Source organism: Rhinopithecus roxellana, chromosome 6, assembly GCF_007565055.1.
Source record: "Rhinopithecus roxellana isolate Shanxi Qingling chromosome 6, ASM756505v1, whole genome shotgun sequence".
Classification (NCBI taxonomy): domain Eukaryota; kingdom Metazoa; phylum Chordata; class Mammalia; order Primates; family Cercopithecidae; genus Rhinopithecus; species Rhinopithecus roxellana.
The window spans coordinates 17,365,285-17,390,219 of record NC_044554.1 but is presented as its reverse complement, the minus strand read 5'-3'; the positions used below and the strand labels follow the sequence as shown (position 1 = coordinate 17,390,219).

Sequence of the window (24,935 nt, the reverse complement as noted above, 5' to 3'; positions counted from 1 at the left end):
GAACACTCACCCACATGCCAGGCTACATGAAGTAGATTTGTCACTTACAGGGAGGCAGCGAGGGACAATAGAAGCCAAGGATTCAGGAAGAGCAAGTTCCCCCAGGCTCAGGAAAGCTGCCTAGGACAGACGGAGTCTCCACTCACATTTGCACCTCAGCTGAGGGTCCCCAAAATCAGCCCAGTGTGGGGTTTCTACCCTGGAGAAGTATATCACAGTGGACTCAAGCACTGAAGGACATCCTGTTTCTAGGGGGGACTGGAACAGAACGCAGGCTGTTCCAGCTAGCCCCTCTTTATCTCAAGATGTTGTGTTCCTAGCACCTTCTATAGTTATTCTTGAGAACTACAAGAGAAAATGGGGAAAAATTTGGGTGAGTCCAAGGCCACCCAGAGAACTGTCCTGTGCTCACAGCTTTCCTCAGGTCTAGTAATTCACTAGAATAACTCAGAACTCAAGAAAGTACTATATTTATGATTACTGTTTGATTGTAGTGAAAGCATAAAAATTAGAACCAGCCAAAAGAAGAGGTGCACAAGATAAAGTCTAGAAGGGTTCCAAATGTGACACTTCCATCACCCTTAGGGACATGTTACCCTCCAGCATTCTTGCAGAGAGGATTGCCAGCCAGGGATGTTCACCCAAGCTTTGGTATCCAGGGTTTTTATCCTAGTGTTTTGTGACATGGGCGTGATTGATTGAATCATTGCCCACAAGGATGACCTCAATCTTGAGCCCCCTTTCTTCCCCAGAGGCCAGGCTGATATCATGTGGCTCAAAGGCGCAACCCACTAATTACCTCGCTGGTCTTTCTAGTATGGTCAGCCCCTACTCTAAGACTGTTGGTGTGGCTGGCCCCATCCTGAGTCATCTCCTTAGCATAAACCATCAGGTATGGTCAAAGGGGCTCACCATGAATGACAAAGACGCTCCTAATTCCAAGAGTTTTGAGGTTTCCTTTCAGGAACCAGGGAGAATGGCCAGACTTCGCTTTGGGCTGAGACCATATTATTTATGGCAAAGCCATGTGCTTACAAGATATCAAATGAATGAAACAAAATGAAACCATGCTCAAAATAAAATACAACTTTAAGACCATTTTTGTATCATTCTGTGGGACACTGAGCACTAGCTGAAACAATTATAGGGCATTTAAGGGTAAACTCATCTAGAATCCATTGCACTTATACTAACATAATACTTCAAACTTACCAACCTAAGGGGTTTCCACCAGAAAGATGAGCTCTCTATTTGTTCCAGAATACACTGACTCACATGCTTTTTTTCCCCCTTTTACTAATCTCTGAGCTCCTTGAAGGCAAGGACTGTAATTTAATGGTGTTTATATCTTCCAAGCCTAGCCTGGTACAATAAGTATTAAATGGAATTGAAGAGAGAATTTTTTCACCAAGTCAAAACTGTCACCTGAGCTTCTCAGAACAAGTAAGGATCTGGAGTTTATATTTTCTGAGGCCTCTAAATTCTACAGGCTCTGCAGAATTAAGGTGGCCTAGTCCTGGAAACAGAGATAGCGTCCTGGCGGCCCTACAGCATGTTTTGTTTAGTTCCCCCAGTATTTCACAATTGCTGAGCATCAATTAATTTCACCTTTTGAAAAATGGATTTTCATCTTCTCTTGAAAATTAAATTTAGCAACATCAAGCTTGCCTTTCTCCATGACAACGACTGGCTGGAACTAAGCAATGGTTCCTTTTAGACTGAGCCTGGCTGCAGTTCCCAAAACTCCTGTATGCCTGTGTTACTCTTTAAAGCTACTATCTTTGTGATTCCCATCCCAGTACCCATTCCAGAGGACTGAATTAAAAGACATTGGAAAGATGAATATTTTATGCCAATGGAGCCTTCAACCAGGGCCAGATATTTTAAAAACCTAACCTAAGCACTAAAAACATTTATCAGGTCCTTTCTCCCATTTATAAATACAAATAACATTAAACTATAAAATAAATACAAGGCAAAGCGACAAAGTTTCTGATTCTTTCTATGATACTTACTTTAATAGAGTCTTTACAAAATGAAATTCTGACTTTATTGGACCCCTTGGCTCATGCTTTGTCTGCTTTGGGGGTAAGCCAGCATCCTATTCTGTAGATATTATCTTCAACTGCTTCCCTCCTCCTCCAAAAGCAGAAGCGATTGCATGACTGAGTCATAGGGAGGGAATAGTCTTGGCTGACTCAAGAGGACAGTGGTCTTGCTGGACTTTGCCTGGCACAGCAGCAATAGAATTGTTACCAGGATGGAAGACGTACTATTCAAAATGAAGCTCAGATGTGTGAATGCAGCCGTGGTTACCACCCAGCCTCAGGACATCTTTCTGCCTGGTTTGTACACAAGTTCCCAGGTTCCTATCACTTCTGAATATTGGCTTTGCATTCCTGAATCCTTTCTCCCCTCCAGTGGGCAGGCATCAAGTATTTATGATAAGCCTCCTCAGATTACATGGATTGCTGGTTATCCTATTGTGTTTACTTAGATTTATTCTGGTTTATTCCTTCATTTGAATGATTTAAGACATACTCATGCTGCAAGTTACAATTTTGACATTTAAGCCATAAAGTAGCAGCTTAAGTCTCTCCGAAGCAAATAAAGCTAAAAAATTAGTCCTGAAAACCAGAATATTGAATCGCAGAATGACCCTGTCCAGGAGAGTGAAACTGTAAAGATCTCCCATAAACCTTTCCTTCCAGCTTTTCTACATTCTAAGTCCAGAGATAACAAACAAAATGTGCTAGCCTCATTTGGTTGCTGGTGAGCTACAAAGGGAGAGAGGCATGTAAGGTGATTTGGTCCCAACTAAAGGAGGTCTCATAAGTACATCAAATGGGTTTCTGCCTCCATATATACGAAATGCTATTGACATCCCAGGGTGCACATTAAACACAACAGCACGGCTTTCAGCAAATAATGAACAGCAGGATTCCTGCTCAGACAAAGCATATGGGCATTTTTCCTGCAAGAGGAAATACTTTTCACAGTTAAATAACAATAGAAATAGAAAGAGGTGAAAAGTTGCCAGAAAGGAACAAAAATGGGATTTCCAGCTGTGAGCTGAAAAGAGATGGAAAGGCATCAAGAGGGAGAGATCTGGAAAACACTGCATTGGAGAAAAGCCATTCAAAGACAGACAATGACAGACCTAGTCTTTGGCACAGGAGTCCGGTGCGCACTGGTTGGAGGAGTTTCAGAAGGAAAGAGCCTGAAATCTGCTCACCACAGTGACAAGTTGTCCCAGGCTACAGATACTACAGAGCAGATCTCCTGGGCTTAGGCTAACACTGGGCAGTGCAGGAAAGAATTAAAGGGACTAAAAGGCCTGGAAAGGTGGTTTTGGGTTTCTTTGTGTCTTTCTTGGTTTTCTGGGTTTTTTTTTTTTTTCTTTTTAATGTGAGTTTCTCCCCTGACTTACTGGGATCGCAGCCGCTTGAATGTGAATTGCTGTTATTTCACATCAAATGTTCTGTTTTGTTCTGTGCCCTCACAGCATGAGATAAAGTAGAATTGTTTTGTTTCTTTGGGGTTTTAGAGAAGGCGATTGAAAAGATAGGGCCACAGATCAGTTGTTCATGGAGAAGTTCTTTCTTGCTCTGTTTTGCCACAAAGCTCTTCCTTCAGGGCTAAAGCAATGGGGACAGGAGAGAGAGAGAAAAAAAAAAAAAAACCCTCCTCCAAGAGGGCAGAGAAGAGAAAACTTAATAGTGGAACTGAAGGGTCAGCTGAGGCTGAAGAGTCCCCCTGGGCTAGAGGGTGGTAATGAATGGGGCAAGGCTAGAGTTGGCTGGGAAGGCTCACTGGCCAGTGGGCCAGGGGTCAGCAAGACTAAAAGGATGTGACCTGGTAAGTAAGGGATCCTGATCCTAGCACCAATGGTAAGGGGAATAGGTGCCTTAGCAGAACTAGAAAACAGCTACTGTGATGGGTCAGGGAGCGCAGGTCTTGTGCTCAGCCAACTTGGGATGTGATCAGTGAGACCACAGATCCTGTGGCTATTGGGAAGTGAGAAGAATCAGAGCCTTGCTATCAAAGGGTGACTGATCTATGGACCAGCAGCATTTAACTCCTGGGAGCTTGTTAAACCTGCAGAATCTCAGGCCCCTCCCAGACCTGCAGCCTCAGACTCTCATGGGGTGTGTCCAGAACTGTTTTAATAAGCTCACCCGGTGATTCCTATGCATCCAAAAGTTTGAGAACTGCTGACTTAAAGGGTCAGATATCCTGAGGCATGTTCGCAAGAGCTTAAGCGAACATAGGAATGTATGCACTGGGAAACCAATACGAGTTACAGTGCAAGACAGAATCCTAGATTATCTAGTCCCTACGGTGGCAAAGGGGAAATAATAGAATGTGTCAAGTGGACAAATCATATTGGAAGTAAATGACAAAAAGTTGGTTTTTTCTCTGGAATAGAGAGAGAGATCGAGCTATCTCTGTGTCAGCAGTGAAATATAATGCACAAAGGTGCCAAATGCCAAAGGCTAAGGTGCACAGCGGCAGGAGAGCTGGAAGCAATGACGGTGCAAGTGGTCAACCTCTGCCCAGCAAAGGCTGCAGCTCCTGATGGATGGAGCAAATGTAACTGTATAATATCACTAATGAGCAGGCACCATGAGCACCCACACAGCACACCATGCTCAGCTCAATTCAAGTTTATTTAACAGTATGGCAACCTTTTTTTGAAACATGGTTAAGGTTACATTATATAATGTAACTATATAATATACATATAATAATTATGTAAAACTATATAATTTATACTTGTGTTATACTGAATATGCTATGTATTAGATATTCAATTGAAGGGGTAATTGAATATGCTGCCTATTTAGAAATAAATATATAAAAGGCCTATTCTAACCAACTCTAGCACTACTTTGGACACATGACTGACACCACTCCCAACCACTGTATTTTTTCCACAGTAATCCTTTCTGGCATCCTATATAATTTACACATTTATTACATTTATGATTGTCTGACCACTAGAATGGAAACTCTGTAGGGTAGTGATTTTTGTTTATTGTTCACTGATGAATTTCTAGCACCTAAAAGTATCCTGGGCTCAATGAATATTTGTTGAATAAATTAATTAATAAGGGGAGTACGTCGTATCACAGCAATATGGTAGAAAAGTAGATCTTTTACTGGGCTCTTTTTTTCAATAAATGATATTAAACTGCTGGCACACACTATAATGTCCAGAGTGTCCGTAAATGTTGCTGTATATCTTGCTGTTCTCCTACAGCAAGAGAGGAACTTTCTGATACGAAATTTCATCTTTACTATTTTTGTATAGGGCCCAATAGCAGCTATGGCTCTCTCAGTTGTAACCACTATTTTGTGTTTTACTTTCATCAGTCAGAATCAGAGCTATACCTTAAAGTTGATAATTAACCAGCCAAGAAGTTCACAAGCCATTTTTTTCCTCTATAACTAGCTGTAAACTGTCTCACTAAAGTGTATAGGAAAGCTAAAGGTTGAAGCATTTTCTTTGGGCCAAACCAACTAAATGCACCTTTTCATGGGGCAGCGGAGAAACATTTATTTTAACTGGTTTTTGCACAAAGCACTTACCAAATCTTTGAAGTGCTCCATAGTGGGTTAAGCCTTTTGAAGAATAGATTGGAACATCTTTATAAAGAAACTCATAAATTCAAGTTGGCATGACAAGAAGGGAAAGTGGAGAATGTCAGGGCATACCCAACTTCTGGACTGTGGGTTGCAGGGAAAGAACTGCACTGTGCAGCCAGTCTAAGGCAGGAGATGTCAGGCCTGTCCTGTGACAGCAATCATGAATCATTTGTCAGAACACTTAATATTCCACACAGAAGCAAATCTATTTCTCACCCTACCTCACTCCTCAGGAATAAGGGGAAAGCAGAAGTCGTGTGGGAAATTTTCATTCCCGTGTAGAAAGAGAGCTATTCCATGGACTAAGGCTGTGACGCCCTTCAGACTCTAACTTTGCACATACCTGAGAAGTCCTGGGCATCCAGATCTGGCTGTCATGTTGACAGGCCACTCTGAGCAGTGAGACTAAGTACAAAGGAATGGTTCTGCTGCCAAGCCTGAAGACATGCAAGCCCGAAGGTCATGATGGAGCAACTCTGCAAATTAGCTGGAATTCACAGATAGGGGATTTGAAAGAAATTATTATGCCTGAAGGAAATCAATCTGGGAGCAAGGGATTTAAAATAAAACTTAGCCTCTGTAGTATCATCAGGCTAATGGTAACCACTACCATCAGCTGCTGTGTGGCTAAGCCACTGGCAAAAGAAAAGGGGGACCTATTGGTCATGAGTTTGAAAAATTGTTTATAGGTTAAACAGCAAAATTAAAATATTTAATACTATTTTCTTTCCTCTGAGAAAGAAAAAAGCCCTGCTAATTGACACTAAACTGAGTGCCTCTAATGGGACATGGGAAACCTTATGTGTTGCCTTTCATCACAGTCCCTGGTTCAGGGAATTATAAAAACAACCACATTTCCCAGATGGGTACCTCCTCACTTCCTGGCACAGTAGCCACCTAAACAGCAGAAGCACTTCAGGGAACAGGCAGAACTGGGAATGTCCTTTGCGTAGAGGACAGTGCGCCGAGAAGGTATTCAAAAGAATGGAGTAAAAATCTGGAGAAGGTCTGAGATTTTTTTGAGTAAGTCAACTGGCTGGAAAAAGCCAGCTATGAGTTTGCTTTGTTTTGTTTTATTTTCTCCTTACCCTCCAGCTTTTCAAAGCAAAGAAAAAGAAATCTTTCAATCTTTATCAGAATTTAACAATGTGCAACAGCTAGTTTCCCCTTGACTCTTTTTGATCCCTTGTTAAGTGCCATGAAAAAAGTTAAATGCTTCACATGAGTTATTTCATCCAAATCTCCCAAGAACTCCATGAAGTAGGTCTGATTATTTTTTTCTTATTTTGCAAGTGAAGAAACTGAGGCTCACAGAGTTTAAGAAGCTTAATCTAAGACCACACAAATGTGAAACGGAGCCAGAATTCAATCCTCACCTTGTTTCAGCCAATTAGCATCAGATTATTTGGGATTAGAATTTTCCTTAAGGGTATTCGTCATTTATGATGAGCCAGAAAGCAGGTGTCCCCAAAACTTCATGGCAGTCAGCAGCATGTTCAAAATATTTATCTCTAGCACTAAACAACTTGACAGAGTTGGAAGGACATCTTTCCAACGTCTCATTTTTTACTTTACAAGTGCATGCTCAGATTTGAGGGCAAGGGATGGAATGTGAGAATCACGTCTTCCACAAGTTACATAACTGTATATAAAAAGGAAAAAGATGGCGTGAACTCAGATGGCGTAGCTTGCAGTGAGCCGAGATTGGGCCACTGTACTCCAGCCTGGGTGACAGAGTGAGATTCCGTTTCAAAAAAAAAAGAAAAAGAAGGTTTGAAATGTGAATGTCCTTTCCTTCTCACTGCTTCTCTAGATTTTGATTGGAGCCGTCATTGCCATGGGCTCAGCCGACAGAGATGGCCGCCTTCACCCAGGAGATGAGCTTGTGTACGTTGATGGGATTCCAGTAGCCGGCAAAACCCACCGCTATGTCATTGACCTCATGCACCATGCAGCCCGCAATGGGCAGGTCAACCTCACTGTGAGAAGAAAGGTGCTATGTGGAGGTATGTACCTGGAGCCTGCTGCAGGAATCGAGAGTTAGGTGGTAAGATGTTTTCGTGAGACATGGTAAGGCCACATGAAACAAAATTTTAAATCAACATTTCTACATTATATGAGGAAGGAAACAATCTAGATATTCCAAAAGTAATGATGATTTTGAAAGTGCTGATTTTCACCCCACTGGACAAAAATCCAGTCTTTGAGGCCTGTATTTTAAATGTATTCCTTAAAAATTTCTAGAATAGCCTGGGGTTAATTTAAGGTATGCTCTCTGCTTTCTGGTAGTTGCTAGTTCTAAGAAGAACAAGATAGTAACAGAAAATATGCCATTTGAAAATGTGTTTGCAAACCAAGAGTCACAGCATTTTGATGCCATAAAGTGTCAACCAGGATGGAAAATTAGCTTTCACTGTAGAGCCTGATAAAAGGTAACAGTAAAGCTGTTGCTCTGATATAGAAAAAATGCAGCTGTACCTCACTCCAAGAAAACACAATTCATATAGTTCCAAACTTATGAAACAGATAAATTAGAAATAATTATTCCCTTTACAACCACTTTCTCAGCTTCATAAAGGAATCCACCAAAGACATACTTTTCAAAGTCAGCCGTTGTATTTATAGTATGATTCCACTTATCCCTCTTTACCATATCAACCCTACAAAAAATTATTTATATTTTTAAGGAATATGTCAGTTACAAGCATCACACTGTTTTTTTAGGATCTGAGTATTCAATAGCATTAGGATTGTATTATCTCCCCTCAAAACCACCCAGCCTTTGTTCTGTGAATCACAGGGGCAGCAACTCCAATGATGTTCAGCTGTCACCTCCTGCCCCAGCACCCTGCTGGCTTCTCTGCTCCACCCCTTGACAGCCCTCATACAGAATCATCAATACTAGAAGTAGGAAGGACCTTAGCTGTGTGAGCTTCCTCTTGTTACAGATGAGGAAACTGAGGCCCAGAGGTTTGATAGCTTGCCCAGCAGTCCACAGTGAGTCGGTGACAATGCAGAGAGGGACTCCTCTTTCTAAGGCCAGTGCTGATTTCTTTATGTTACTTTGTCCCCTATGCTATTCTACCACAATCCTCTCCCCTAATGAATTAGAAGATGTTAGAACTTAGCAAATGTCACTCCGTAATGCAGGGAGTCTCCCATATGTGCTGTTATACCAGTTGCATTCCAGAAGAGGACCACAGGCTAATGACAGACTGTGAATGACTAGTAGAGAGGATAGGCATATTCATGTGATGAAAAATACTTTTCTTTCTAAGTTCCCCTAGAAACTAGACCGTGAGCAAGGGCGGTCATTTAAAAGGGCAAGTCAAAAGAATTGTCAGCCCTCCCCAGTAGAGACTGCTATATATCTTGTATCTTATAGAGGTTTTGCTAAGAGGTGCCATTTGTCTTCAGAAATTCATGGCATGTCTCTTAAATTATGCTTTATCCTTGGGCTAGATGCCAAGAGGAAGACAGTGCTTGCTTGGTTAACATTTAACTGTCTCTCTCTCTCCCTGCAGAGTAATTTTTAATAAAAAGTTTGCTGTGCTGTATGTTCTATAACCTAAAGATAAATTAAAAAGATGCCTGATTTACAAGGAAATATATCGCAAAGTGCAAAACCAATGCACCAACATAATTTCATGCTCCCCTTGCCACCAGCTGATTATTGCAAATTAAATTTTCTTTTAATCAACCCAAGGTGTTGAAATGTGTACCAAATGCTGCAAAAATGTACTCCTGCAATTTGTGGATCATGTGACTTCCGTAAAGATGCTCTTTGCTGCAGCTCTTACCAACTTTACTCAGTTAGGCTTTTGAGTGCATTTCAAGTGCATTTAATTTTTGAAAATGTTCTGCTGCAGATTGCTCATTCACACCAGGAGAGTTTCCAAGTTAATTCAGCCCACTCTTCCTTGAAAGCTTCATCAGTATTGAAAATATTAAGTTCAGCAAAGGATACTTTGATAGCAAAGTAATGCCTTGAAATAGGATGGAAAAGATTTAAAAAACAGGCATGGAAAGGTGACCTTTCTTCAGAGCTGCCATTTCTTCCAAGTGAGAAGGGACACCTACAAATGAATATGACAATGGAGCTGCCTTTTCAAGGACTGTTGTTGTCATTGTTTTGTTATTATTATGCTTTCCTAAGCAAAGGCAGTGGGAGGTGCAAGCCTGGCTTAGGAGCGGGTGGTTGGAAGCTGAGGGGAAGTGAGCAATTAGCTAAGGAAGAGATAGGAGCAGGAAGAGGAGCAGCATCGCCACCCCCTTGCACAAAGGAACAGCGCTGTGGGGAAAGGGCTAGGAAGAAGCAAGGTCATAGGGATGACACGCTTCCACCTTCCCCTTGCCTCAGCTTGTACAAATGCCCACCCCACCTCAGAAGACAGAGGGCACTGGCTTCTTAATTGATGCTCAAGAAAGATAACACATTCATTACGAGAGATACAGAAAGGTTAGTTAAATGCTGAGCAAAAATTAAGATAACACAAAAACTTGCCACGAATATTAAGTTATTTTTAAATATACATACTAAGGATAGAAAGGCAAAAAAAAAATTTTTTTTTTTTGAGAAAGGGTCTCACTCTGTCACCCAGGCTGGAGTGCAGTGATACAGTCACGGTTCACAGCAGCCTTAACCTCCCAGGCTCAAGTGATCCTTCTGCCTCAGCCTCCCAAATAGCAGGGACTATAGGAATGCGCCACCCTACCCAGATAATTTTTGTGTTTTTTTGTAGAATAAATACAAAATTTTTTGTATTTGGGGTCTCGCTATGTTGCCCAGGCTGGTCTCAAACACCTGGGCTCAGGTGATCACAGGCCATAGCCTGCCAAAGTGCTGCTATGGGTGTGAGACACCATGCCCAGCCTAGAAAGCCAGAATTTTCAATCAGAAGATAAACTAGCTTCTCAAAAGTGAGAAGTTGTTGAGTAAAGGAAGAAGGTATCAAGTAGTGCTTCCAGTTTTTCTTTTATTCATTTATTTTTATTTTATTGTTTCAGCAGGCAACTATGGATAATAGATTGCCTCTGGTTTTATTTCCCAAATAGTAATAGCACACACTTTCACCTTGCATTAGTTTTGAGAGAAGATGCCTTATCCATGCCTCCAGCTCCAGTATTTGGTTGGTTTTTTTTCCCAAGGATATTAGAAGAGTGGCTTTAATTATTACACTGAAAAGCATAAATATTTTTATGTTTAGCAGATCAGCTTTGAGACATTCAACCTAATGGCACATTATTTTGGATGCACACCATGTCTCTGAGGAATTTCCTAAAGTGTAAATCTAGAATTGATGTGAAAGAACGTTTTATGACTTCATAAAAACATGTTAGAGTCGGTCGTAAAGCTATCAGCATCTTTTCTTTAACACCTAAGGGAAAGTCTAATTCTTGACCTAATGCCAAGAAAGGGGAGGTTATCTTGGCAGATGGGTGAAAAGTTTAGCCAGTATTGAAGGTGCCAGTACATTCCCTGATCCTGGTGACTACACTTTTTGCCAATTCTAAATGCATTCGCTTGTTGTTTGTCTGCAACCATGTCACCATTTACATAAGCTGTCTGCCTTGATGAGTATAAACTGGGAATGTCTGCACAAATGCCTGTAGGCAGGCCAGCCCCTAACATTTTCAGGGTCACAGCCTGTGGGCTGCTCCTGCCCCATGAGGACCACGAGGGACCTGGTACACATGCATGTGGATATCACAGCCCATATGACCAAGCTCTGTCCATACATATACCCCATTGCCTCAGCTGTGCTTCAAGGCAAAATATGCCTGTCTGCAATGCTGTCATCCTTCCAGGGACAGTCCTGAGAAGAGACCCAGGCACACCCTGGAAGCAGGCAAGGTCTATATGGTTACAGAATTCACAAGGTTGGGAGATCGAGACCATCCTGGCTAATACGGTGAAACCCCGTCTCTACTAAAAATGCAAAATAAATTAGCCGGGCGTGGTGGCGGGCGCCTGTAGTCCCAGCTACTCTGGAGGCTGAGACAGGAGAATGGCATGAATCCAGGAGGCGGAGCTTGCAGTGAGCCAAGATCACGCCACTGCACTCTAGCCTGGGCGACAGAGCGAGACTCCATCTCAAAAAAAACAAAACAAAACAAAACAAAAACTAATTATTTGACTTGAGTAGACACTAAGTGACTGAATTCTATGCAGCCACTTATGTATGAGCTAGATGAATGAGTCAGGGATCCTGGAAATTAGTGTTTTCTTTAAAAAAATTATATCATATATGATATTTAGTCACTTTATGATGTTTTACTATATGATGTATTATTATAAAACAAGGCTGTTAATGCCCTACAGTAGGAAGGACTGTTGGAAAGAAGACAGTCTCACTTGGGTCCAGAGCCAGTTGAGTAGAAAAATGATGTGGGCTGAGTCCCTGAAAGACAATCATGTGACCAGTTTTCAAGTATCAAGGGCCCAGAACAAGCCCAGGAAGAACTTCGAAGTCTTCTTAACTTCCTGATTTTAAATATGCTCTTTCGGCTAAAGATAAAGAACTTTGTTCTGGACATTGAAAGAGAAGTCCAAAGGCAATAGAAAAGTATCCTATTAATGTATATGACTCTTTCACTTACCCTGGGAATCCTCAAATTGACTTAGTCAATGATTTTCTCTCTCTCCAGAACCTGTAACGTTGCCACTCCCAGTCATTTACTGCAAAGACAGATAATTCTTCTTTGCTGCTGACTTACTGACAACCACAGCTCTCAACCTCCTAAAATATGACAGCCAGAAAATAAGATCTCTCTTGTCACTGCCTATGACATTTAGTTGCTGATTTGGTCCAATAACTTGAGGAGATTTTCAATTTAATGTAGCAGCATAATAATTGTTTGTTTTTCTTCTTCCTGACTATCTCCAATCACTTTATTTCCAACTTGTACAAGGACTGATAAAGGACATGTGATGTACCAAGACAATAACAACTTGTCTTTGGATGATGTGTTCCAGCAGGGAGGATACATTTTACAAGCAAAGTTTTAAATTCTGTTTGAACAGAAAGAAAGGCTTTGACATTGACATTCTGTTCTCTTATGACCTCGGTACATTTCTGACAAAAAAGCATCCATTTTTTCTTTTATTTAAATGTGATTAATTAGATCTTAAAGAAAAATAAAATTTACCAAGTAATAACAAGCAACAGCCTGGGTCTCATTCATTCCATAATTACAAACAGGAAATGAGTACATTTTGGTTAGGCCATTTTTAAAATCTAAGTATACAAACAAATGCAGCTTTTTTTTTTTTTTTTTAAGGTATCGGTGTAACAAAACATCTCTTACAGTCTTTGTTTTTTCTCCCTGACTTTTTCATTTCAAAATGGATTTGTAGCTTGTAAGGTTAACAGCCTTCACTAGAACTTTTGATAATTATTTTTAACTTGCCATATGCGACACCTTCCAGAGTTCTAAACAGGATACTATACCTAGGCACCCAAAATGGAATAATTAATGGTGATTGTTTCCCTCTTATTATTCCTCTGTTCCATAAACATCTTTTGAGTACCCTAATCAAATTTTAAGATGGGACTGAAACCAGCCCTATTTCTAATTACATTATTCTAGGTGCCCACTTTGGTTCTCTTCATCAGAGTGCCAATACCTGGGTATTAAATTAAAATGATGAAATTCTTTCTGAATGACAGATAAATGCTCATTTCAAAAACTAGCTTCTTTTGACTGCCAACTTCCTATCATTTCTCCATGTAAATACGCTGGCTTTCTCATGAAAGTATTGGTTTGGTTTATCTGGTTGATAATAGAGTATATTTTATATTAAGATGGACTGTAAAAATGGAAAAGAACTTCAACAGCTCCTTAGAGATTCAAACTTCATAATTTCAGAGCCTGAAATTAGATTTGATCCTAGAGTGAGCAAACTATTTTTTAAATGAAAATCTCAATTTATTCTTTTAAACCACTTCATTGTGATATGGCTGATATACAAAAAGCTGTGCAAACTACTTTTAAGAAGTATACTTTCCACATTCATGAAGTAAATCAATATTTCTAGGCTAGCAGAATATTATAAAACATAACTATAGCTCTTTAGAAAAATACATGATAGTTAATTTTACAGCACAGGGATGATCCCTGTGCTGTAAGCCCTCCTTATAATACATCTACAGCAGCATTTCTCAAAGTGTAGCCTTGAAACTTGATGCAGATTCTTGTGCCCAGACCTACTGAAAAAACATTCCGTGGGTGGCCCGTGAAGATGTACTTTTTTACAATTTATTTAAGTGATTCTTATGCACCATATAGTTTAAGATTCTACTTGTTTTCTGACCATCTTCAGTAAATTATTCTTATGCAAAGAAGAACCTCAATATCTAAAACTAGGCATTGTCCCAGGGGTTTGCAGTCCTCATGAGAGGAAGATATAAATCAGTAACAGCACAGAGGAGGCTGATGAGGAGTTTCCCCTGTGTTTGCTAGGAAAACTAGAACGAGCAAGACCTTGGGAGCTCCACGCCTAGGTCTGTAGCTTTTCAAATGCCCTGCATATCTGGGAGAAAGAGAAGCAAGTCAACCAGGCTTGTAACAATACCACTGTCTAGAACAGTGCCTAGTACATAGGAAGCATTCACTGAGACTCTTGTCAAGTAATTGATTACCTGTGTGTGGTATATTTTCCAGGGGAGCCCTGCCCAGAGAACGGGAGAAGTCCAGGCTCTGTGTCCACCCACCACAGCTCTCCACGCAGTGACTACGCAACCTACACCAACAGCAACCACGCTGCCCCTAGTAGCAACGCCTCTCCCCCTGAAGGCTTCGCCTCCCACAGCCTGCAGACCAGTGATGTGGTCATTCACCGCAAAGAGAACGAGGGCTTCGGCTTTGTCATCATCAGCTCCCTGAACAGGCCTGAGTCTGGATCCACTATAAGTAAGTGTCCAAATTTGCCTGCATTTGAATAAGGGGTCTTGTTTTGATTTGTTCCAGTGATACAAATACTGGACAAGTATACTAGAAGACTGTTGCGAGCATACCGGATAGCCTGAAAGCCACAGGCTGTGGGCACAAATAAGGTGTACATACCACTGACAAGCAGAATGTTACTGACCTCTGGCTCAAGAAGGCAAGAACACAACTAATGCCCTCAACTCCTCAACCCCTATAAAAGCTCTTCATTCTTTTGTAAATTAGGAAGAAAGGAAAACAGAGTGATGTGGTCATGCTGGCGTGAAAGGAGGGGTGCTTCTTTTTATGGGTAGGTCAGGGAATGTTCTCTAAGTAACTTGACTGAGAACTGTTCAACAGAATGGAAACAGACATGCAAAGGATCTGCAGAAAAAATCAGTCCAGTCAGAAGGCTTAAGGTGGAAAGGAACTTGGCATACAAGAAATACAGAGAAGCCCAGTGCAGCTGTAGTACGGGGAGCAAGGGAGAGTGGCAGGAGGCAGACAGTGCCGGCTTCATGTGCTGTTGCTGGAAGTCTCAACTGTAGTCTAAGTCCGTGGGAACCACTAGAAGGTTCTAAGCGGTGGACTGAAATCTGACTTATATTTTTAAAAGATGAGTCTAAATGCTTGTGGAAATTGAAACCAAGGCATTGGGGGTGGGGGAGAAAGCAAGAGTGGAAGCATGAGACATAGTCAGAAGGCCGTTTAAACATCCCTATGGGTTCAGAGACCCTGGTGCCTTTGTAACCGCCCACGGGCTTCACCTTGCCCGCTGCCCAACAGAGCCAGTTTATCAAGACGGGAATTGCAATGGAGAAAGAGTAATTTACGCAGAGCCGGCTGTGCGGGGAGACAGATTTTATTACTCAAATCAGTCTCCCTGAGCACTCAGGGATCAGAGTTGTTTTTTTTTTTTTGTTTTTTGTTTTTTGTTTTTTGTTTTTTTTGAGACGGAGTCTCGCTCTGTCGCCCGGGGCTGGAGTGCAGTGGCCGGATCTCAGCTCACTGCAAGCTCCGCCTCCCAGGCTCACGCCATTCTCCTGCCTCAGCCTCCCGAGTAGCTGGGACTACAGGCGCTCGCCACCTCGCCCGGCTAGTTTTTTGTGTTTTTTAGTAGAGACGGGGTTTCACCGTGTTAGCCAGGATGGTCTCGATTTCCTGACCTCGTGATCCGCCCGTCTCGGCCTCCCAAAGTGCTGGGATTACAGGCTTGAGCCACTGTGCCCGGCCGGATCAGAGTTTTTAAAGATAATTTGGTGGGTAGGGGCTTGGGAAATGGGGAGTGCTGATGTGGTTGAGTTGGAGATGGAATCATAGGGGGTCGAAGTGAGTTTTTCTTGCTGTCTTCTGTTCCTGGGTGGGATGGCAGACCTGGTTAAGCCAGATTACTGGTCTGGGTGGTGTCAGCTGATCGATTGAGTTTAGGGTCTACAAAATATCTCCAGCACTGATCTTAGGCTTCACAATAGTGATGTTATCCCCAGGAGCAATTTGGGGAAATTCAGACTAGAATCCAGAGGCTGCACGACCCCTAAACTGTAGCTAATTTGTTAGTCCTACAAAGGCAGATTGGACCCCAGGCAAGAAGGGGGTCTTTCAGGGAAAGGGCTGTTATCAATTTTGTTTAAGTCAAACCATGAACTGAATTCCTTCTCAAAGTTAGCTCAGCCTATGCCCAGGAATGAACAAGGACAGCTTAAAGGTTAGAAGCAAGATAGAGTCGTTTAGGTCTGATTTCTTTCATTGTCATAGTTTCCTCACTTACAATTCGGCAAAGGCGGTTTCACCCTTCCCTAGGGAGCAGTAGAAGGAAGAGAAGTAGATGAATGCAGCTTCTGAAGCTCCTCCCGCTCTAAGGTTCTATGAGTCTATACAACAGGTGACAGTCATAGCCCACATTTGTCTTCCAACTGGCCATCTTTGCAGATTCTCAGACTCCCTTGGTTGTTTTTCCTTTTCTACCACACTCTTCCAGAGCTCATTCGGCAGCCTGCAAACAGTAGAACAGAAGAGAGGATAGGAAAATATGTGCGTTTTTCATGGTGAAGTGATTTGACCCAAAAGGTTGGGTATGGAAACACGAGAATAAAGGAGCATTAAGAGAAACTAAATAAATGCACATATGTTGTAGTCCTAAAATTCTTATAAACTGTGGGAGTTTCTAGCACATGTGGGATAGGGGAGGGGTGAGTGTTAAACAATACTCAAGAAATAAAGTTATTGAGAATGAATAAGAACTTTATATGATAAAGTTAATGTTATGAAAAAAAAAGGAAGAAAACCACCAGAATCTCATGGAAAGAGTTGCCCTGTTTAGTTTAAGCCTTGATAAACTCAGGAGTGAAAACTACAGAAGCATTAAACCTCAGCGAATATGTGCAGAAGCCAAATTACATACATCTGAAAGTACAATTTCATTTCTCTTTTTCTTCATGATAAGCTGAAGAAGTAAATCCAACTTTAAGCATAGACTAAAAGCAGAATTCTGTCAGTACGATGGATTCACCAAGATTAAAAGGATACAAAACTAAGAATTTTCATGAATTATATAAACAGCCTTCCAATAATTTACACTTGAAGAAAGTGTTCACAGAGAGCTTTTGTAGCTATTCCAGTCTTTCAAATTGTTTATTGGGGCAGAATACCTAAAGGACTAGAATAAAAATAAAAAGTATATTGCCACAATGAAAGTGTTTAGCATGTATTTAAAGTCTCAGCTTTATTTGAAGTATAGCAGCCTTATATCTAAATGTATAGAGGAATGTGTGTGTGTATGTGTCTGTGTGTGTGTGTGTGTGTACACATGCACTTACTATGTAAAGAAACTACACTTTTCCTATTGCAAATAAAATCCATGCATAAGTAGATTTGGAAAACAGTAGGTACAAATGCTTATAATTAACATGTGAATTTTTCTTCCTGCCAAATGACATCAGACTGACCTCAAAAAATTAATTCTAACCACTTTCAAAATGATATTTTACTTCACCCTGGAGAGTGGAAATATATCCTAGAGTTCATGATGCTTCATGGCTTTTTTTCACCTATTTATTTCTTTTCAATTTAGGGAGTTTAAAATGCAAGTTGCCCCCGTGCTCTGTGGCAAAAGCAGCTATTCACTGATAGCACGTTGCCTTTACAGTATGTAATTTGCAACATGCACCATGCACCTAAAAGCTTCCTGGAGCTGATGCTACCTCATACTTAACATCTGTAATAATTCTGAAGTCTAATTTTGAAGAGAAATGCAAAGTGTCTCATGAATGGTAAAAGCCATCCTTGTGCCACATATCCCTGGTCAAAATATCAAAGGTTTGGGGCTCTGTGAGACTGACCGAGGTTTACGTTATCAGGTGCCCAAGAATCACGATCATTCCCAGAGTTTGCATTGTTGTTCTCTTCATGGCTTTCCTGAGCCCAAGGATCATTAACACATTCACTGCTTTTTCGTTTTTGTTTTTGTTTTTGTTTTCGTGGCTTCTGAAGCTTTTTCTTGGTGAACTAAGTGCTGTTTTGCCTTTGATAGGAGCATCATTACATTTAAGCAAGGAAAGGGTGTGGTTAACAGCCCAGGTGCTACAATCGTACTATCTGGATTTGAAACATGCCTCTATCATTTACTAACCATGTGACCTTGAGGAAGTTGCATGACCTCTTTGGGCCTCAGTTTCCTCTGTGTGAAGAAAAGAACATTTTGATACCTCGAGCATGGGGTTGCTATGAGAGTTCAATGAATATGTGGAAGTGCTCAAAAGAGCACTGGCTCGGAGTAAGCACTAAATGTGTCACTGCTGCTATCTAGACACCATCCCTTCTAGGAATTACCTTTCATTCCACCAGCTCACTCGTGTCGAGTAGTGCAGAGTTTACCCTGGCTATAGGTTCTGTTAGCCATTAGTCAGAGCCACCATTCTCTGAGGACAGCTAAATCTGGGCCACAGATGAGCATGTCTCTGAGGGAAGCTTCCCCTCCCTGTCCCCTTCCTCACCTGTGGCCCTTCTGGGAACACAGTCTTTCTCACCATCCACAAACTGCAGCCCAGGTCAGCGATGGGGGCCATGGGAGTACTGGTGGCCAAGCCAGTCCAGCTGAGGTGCCTTTGCTGGGGCTTCAGACTAGAATTGCGGTTTTCTCTCTCTAGAGTTCACAAGCCAATGAGCTATAAAAGTCATGGAAATCATCAAAATTCAGACTCAAGGGGGTGTCTTTTAGAATCTCCCTCGCAAACATGCTGCTATTGAATATTATCAGAGGAGACAGGAGAGAAGTAAGACCCAAATGTAAACTTTCCCTCCCTATGGATGGAGATAGGTCCGTAGCTTCTTCAGCCAAGACAACAACTTTGCCAAGGACCAGAGAGGCTTAGCTAATTGGGAAACTGGGAGTTAGGGTTTCTTACTTATTTGCTAGCATTTAGTAATGCTCTTTACCAAAGGCTCACAGATTTGTTTTCAAAATATTATTTCCCCAGGAAATAAGGAAGAAACTTTATATCAATCAACATAATGAAGGAGCAAGCTGCTTCCTTCCAAGGTCAGTGACCGAGTAGGCCAACCATTGCATAGGAGTAGACAGGTTTAGAAGCTTAGAAGCTTTCTATCTGTAGTGCAGGAATATTCTTTTTTTTTTTTTTTTTTTTTTTTTTTTTTGCCCTGGTCTCACCCTGTTGTCCAGGCTGGAGTGCAGTGGGGCAGTGGCATGATCTGGGCTCACTGCAACCTTCACCTCCTGGGTTCAAGTGATCCTCTTCCCACCTCAGCCTCCTGGGTAGCTTAGACCACCATGCACCACCATGTCCAGCTAATTTTTGCATTTTTAGTAGAGACAGAGTTTTGCCATGTTGCCTGGGCTAGTCTCGAACTCCTGGGCTCAAGTGATCTTTCCACCTTGGCCTCCCAAAGTGCTTGGATTACAGGCATGAGCCACTGTGCCCGGCCAGAATATCCTTCTTGACTTCCAGTGAGAACAGGGAAGCATCCTGGACATTTTTGTCCAATTATGCAAAATATTATGTATTTGTTTCAGACTTAAAATTGGGCCCAAGGGAAACTAAAGTGGTTTCCAGAACAAAGTCTTGAATAAAAATAAACTGTAATAGGCAATTTCACCTTAAATTCTTTAAAAGATTTGAACAAAGACTTATATGCAAAATGTTCATTGCTACATTACTGATAAACATAGAAAATTGGAAATAATGTTAGAAACCACCAAAACAGATAACTTTGGTATATTTGGGAATTGAAGCATTTTCTGCCATTGACTGACTACTTTCATTCTCACTGAGGTCTGCATGCACAGGTTAGAGAAAACTCAGGTAGCCTCTGACTCTGAGTGGATTGGATGCTTGCTTTGTAAAATGTTCAGGGGCTATGTGCAATGACATTGACAGGCCGATCCTTGGTCCTCCCCTACTCAAAACCCAAGTCCTGACATCCAGGTTTTATTGTAGAGCTGTAGCACCTGTCCTTATAGGTGCTTCCTACCTCCTCACCAAACCTCTTTCCCACCAGACGTTCCCAAGAAGGGCTTTGGTATAAGTAATGAAGTGACCCTTTTCTATAATTTGAAAGTCTCCACCTTTTCTGTCATTTGTCAGGAAGATTATGTCAGAATATATGGAGTAGACACACATAGCAGCTTGGGTATTGGTGGTGGAGGTTGATAGGCTACTGAATATATTCTAACCTGCTGCTTGTTATCCTGTATATAAATTTAGAAATTTCTAAATTTATATACAGGATAACAAGCAGCAGGTTAGAACATATTCAGGACAGTGGTCATAGTATTAATCTAAACAGTCAGCAGTAGGGGAATAAACTTTTCAATCCTTCCTTTCTCCATTGGTGTTCCTCTAGTGGTGCTGATTTCATCTTCTGTCTCTATCCACAAGTACATCATTGGTCAGCATGCTGCTGGCTCCTCACAATCCTTCAGCTCAAGACTGGTGCTGAAAATCTTTGTTTCCGCATGTGTGCTTTCTACAGCATGGGTTGAAGTTTGGACTTGGTCATTCTGGACTTTCCCTAAGGCCACTGCAATCTGATGCTCAGGGAAGGAATTAGTTATCTTTGGTAAAGCACCCTGGTGACTTTCTCAAAGTCCTTGATGATGTCCATAGGCTATGGAGATTAAAACTTAGCCTAGAGATTTTAAAACTTCACTAACAGGTCTTTTATGACATTTTAGAGTATTGTTCCTAAAAAGGATGAAATAAAAATGAAATAGGAGTGATGTGAGTTACGATTTCCCCCACCAAAATCGCGTCATCAACCATGCAGACACTGAATAGTCATTGAATTTAGAGAAGGCACAAAGTAAAACAAAAACCAAGGTCTCTCTACTCTTGCCTCAAAACACGGCGATTTAAGCTAAATGAAAAGAACATTGGACAATGAGCCCAAGGCTCACTCCAGCTTGTCCACCAAATACTGTATCCCTTGAGCAAGTCACTTGGTCTTCCTGTGTCCTTTTGTCATTTAAAATATAAAGGAAGATGGTCTTTACACCCTCTTCCAGCTCTAAATTACAGGAATCAGCATGGAAAATAAGGTATTAAGTTAGTTTTGTTGGTGTGTAAAAAAGTATTGGGTAAGTTTTAGGCCTAGGTCATATTTTTCATTAACTAAGCTCTCATTTTAACTTTTATTACTTTTACCTTTGATTACATAATGGAAGTGGCTCCTAACACTTTGAATTCTTTTGTTCATCTCAACCTCTGTCAAGAAATTATCTTAAACAATCACTTAAATACACTAACTCAGCTCCCCTTTCAAGGCAATATAAGACAGTGTTTTTTCAACCTCCTTCACTTCTTGGCATACTTGTGAATTGATGGTATTTATATAACACGCTAAGATAAAACGAATGAGGCTGATGGGGGCAAGAGACGGTCCCCCAGGAGGCTCTACCCCTGGTCCCCACCAACCTCACCCAACCATCCCCAGCTGTCTTGGCACACCTGTAACATTTAAGGCACGCCCCTTTCAGTGGCATCATGGTTACAAAGCTCTGCCTTACAGTAAATCCTCCAAATAGCAACCAATTAGCCATTCATTTTAGGTTCTATTGGGGTTTGGTTGTGGCAGTGAATTTTCTTCAAACCTCCAATCATTTGTTCATTGATTGCCTTAAAAATACAGGTAGTAGATGCAACTGGTGCTTATCCTAGTGCCTTTGCCTTCTCTATGTCATTATAAACTTTGACCCATCAATGTTCCATCCCCAAAAGTCATTGCTAGAGCTACTGAAATACCCACACTGTTAAACATAGGAATTAGAAAGTGACTCTTATTCATTTCTCTATTTCTCACTGGTTTGCACAAACAAGTTCCCTTTCAGAGTTCTTTTTTTGTTTGTTTTGTTTTGTTTTGTTTTTGTTTTGAGACGGAGTCTCGCTCTGTCGCCCAGGCTGGAGTGCAGTGGCCGGATCTCAGCTCACTGCAAGCTCCGCCTCCCGGGTTTACGCCATTCTCCTGCCTCAGCCTCCCAAGTAGCTGGGACTACAGGCGCCCGCCAACTCGCCCGGCTAGTTTTTTGTATTTTTTAGTAGAGACGGGGTTTCGCCGTGTTAGCTAGGTTGGTCTCGATCTCCTGACGTCGCGATCCACCCGTCTCGGCCTCCCAAAGTGCTGGGATTACAGGCTTGAGCCACCGCGCCCGGCCCCCTTTCAGAGTTCTTAACCAGCTTCTCAACATGTAATGTTCTCTTATTCCTTAAATGAATCCCTGCTTTGGATTCCTTCAACAACACAAATGCTTTTACTCTGGGCTTTGATTATGCTGAGAGTGGCTCACTCAGGAGGCACAATTGTGCCACCCACAATATTACTGTAAGTGCTTTCATAGCAGAAGAAATAGTGGGGTAGGAAACCTATATTAGATACTGATTTTCCCCTCATATATCTGGCTTCTAATATAACTAATTGAAGCTGAAGATAAGCACATAGCCTCAAAATCTCTGGGAAAGCCTACATATGCAACAAAGATAAGATTGTATTCATCATCTATGCTGATATAATATGTTTTAAGTCAAGTAAGTCTTTTCACATTTATTATTGTGACTTAATTTCTGTTCCATGAGATAGCCAGGGGCTAAGAGGGGAGTGGAAGATCATTGCTAATGATGCAAAGTACATCAAGAAAGACTGCACTTTCTACATACAATCCAGTCTTCCTGTACCAAGTCCTTGACTGTAACACTCCTGATACAAATATCTGCAGGATAAAGTTCAAACACACCTCTTGTCCATTCAAGACCCTGGGGCATCTGGACAAGGCTTCTTTTTTGCCAGCAGCTCTTCACAGCTTCCATTCCATCAAAGCTGGTTCAGTTATTTACCCTGTCCCAGAGGCCATGTTTTGCCTGTTGCCACTTGGTATGCTTCTCTTATGCAATAATATTTTGTATGAAGGTTTCTCCCAGGCACTGTGCTTGGAATCTTACACTGTATTTAATCTTCACAGCAACCCTAGGAGGTGGAGACTATTGCCCAAACAGTAAACATCTCCTATGGCTTACTTCTTCCTGACTTCCCTTCTTTTATTGTGTCTGTTATTGCTATTATAGTCATTTCACTTTTCATGTGTTTATATTTTGCTTTCCCCATAAAAGTTGTGAGTTGCTTAAGGGCAAGAAATGGTAGCATTTCTTTGGATCCTTCACAATTCCTGATAGGTTTTTTTCAAGGATTTTCATGCTCTTTATGTTGATGGGGTTGGATTGGCTTCTCATACAGTGATCCAGCGCAGTCCTCATCGAAAGGAAGACTGTGACTGGTGCTCTGCCCTAACTTACCCTGCACCCAAACCTACCTGTTTCATCCCGCAAAGGTAGCAAGACATATTTTTGACAATAGGCAATGCAGTAGAGGATCACTTAGGGGAGGAATTACGTGAAAGCTGGTCCTTGCCCCGAGTAAGAAATTACACGCTAATAAAGCAGAACTGGAGCAATGTCCCAGAATACAGATTTCTCATCAGTTGTTCTCAGCCTGGGTAAATGATTCAGTAGTCAGCCTGGGGCCTGGGGAATGAAGACTCAGATAAGAGAGCACCCTAAGAAGTTAGGGGCAGGGAAGCTGTCTTTTTGCCTCTGGCCAGCCCCTCTCGTCCTATACTTCTTGGTTGCAAAGCCCTTGTTTTCCGAAGGGCCAGGCAGTGGCCTCAATGTGCCCCCTGATTCACCTTTCCTGGCACCAACCCTTGGAATCGTCATCCATCTGTGTGAGCACCACCTCAGCAATAATTATATAGTCCTAAATAGGAGGGTTTGGATGGCATCCCAGACTCCTTAGAAAAAGTATTACTTCAAATTATTTATTCATTTGCAATCCTCATTAACAAAGCAACCCATTTCAGTTCCAACTAAACAACTTCTGAATCGCATTACTCCTTTATAGGATTATACTCACTAAGGTCAGAATGAATAGGACCTATTTATTCAATTCCACTTTTTCAATCCTGAACATGACTAGTTTTTCTTCCAAATTACAACCTGGCTGGCTGGTTCCTACTAGTAAGCAAACAAGTGCAAATATACAAACATAAATAAATAAATATATATATATATATATATATATATATAATCAAACTCTGAGTCCTCTGATACCGGAACACTGAAGCATTTATTAAATAAAATAGAAAGACAAATGCAAACATTTTACTCTCCTAGCCCTAACAAATTTAAAAATCTTTTTTTTTTTTTTTTTTTTGAGACGGAGTCTCGCTCTGTCGCCCGGGCTGGAGTGCAGTGGCCGGTTCTCAGCTCACTGCAACCTCCGCCTGCCGGGTTTATGCCATTCTCCTGCCTCAGCCTCCGAGTAGCTGGGACTACAGGCGCCCACCACCTCGCCCGGCTAGTTTTTTTTTTTGTATTTTTTAGTAGAGACGGGGTTTCACCGTGTTAGCCAGGATGGTCTCGATCTCCTGACCTCGTGATCCGCCCGTCTCGGCATCCCAAAGTGCTGGGATTACAGGCTTGAGCCACCGCGCCCGGCCTTAAAAATCATTAAATTGTAGAAGAAGTCTGCAGAGAACACCATCATTCTTATTTATTCTTATTTATTCTCAAGAAGAGGAGCAATACAATCTATCAAAAAAACCTGTGTGTTCACAATGCATTTTCTAAAATTCTGGACTATTTTTCTTGTTGTTGAATAGAGCTCATAAATCATGTTTCCCCCACTAGGGAATCATTTTTCAGGAGAGTTCTTATTATTGTGTTCAAAGACTCCAGACAGCAGCAGAAGGTGAATATCTTCTTACTTTTAGCTATTCAGTTGTCTTGAAAGCTCATAAATGGGTGATCAGTGGCCGTTTCCTCTGGGCTTATGTCCTGCAGCTCCTTCTTATTCAC

General features: G+C 41.5%; 1 protein-coding gene across 2 annotated transcripts in view; it reads left to right on the top strand.

Moving 5' to 3' along the window:
- Positions 1 to 24,935, top strand: part of MAGI2 (membrane associated guanylate kinase, WW and PDZ domain containing 2) — a 1,518,597-nt gene that overhangs the window by 1,355,933 nt on the left and 137,729 nt on the right. For both annotated transcript variants that reach the window (XM_030933117.1, XM_030933118.1), the window contains 2 exons: positions 7,463 to 7,655; positions 14,314 to 14,562. In XM_030933117.1, the coding sequence (XP_030788977.1) occupies positions 7,463 to 7,655; positions 14,314 to 14,562 (442 nt within the window). The remainder of the gene's footprint in view (positions 1 to 7,462; positions 7,656 to 14,313; positions 14,563 to 24,935) is intronic.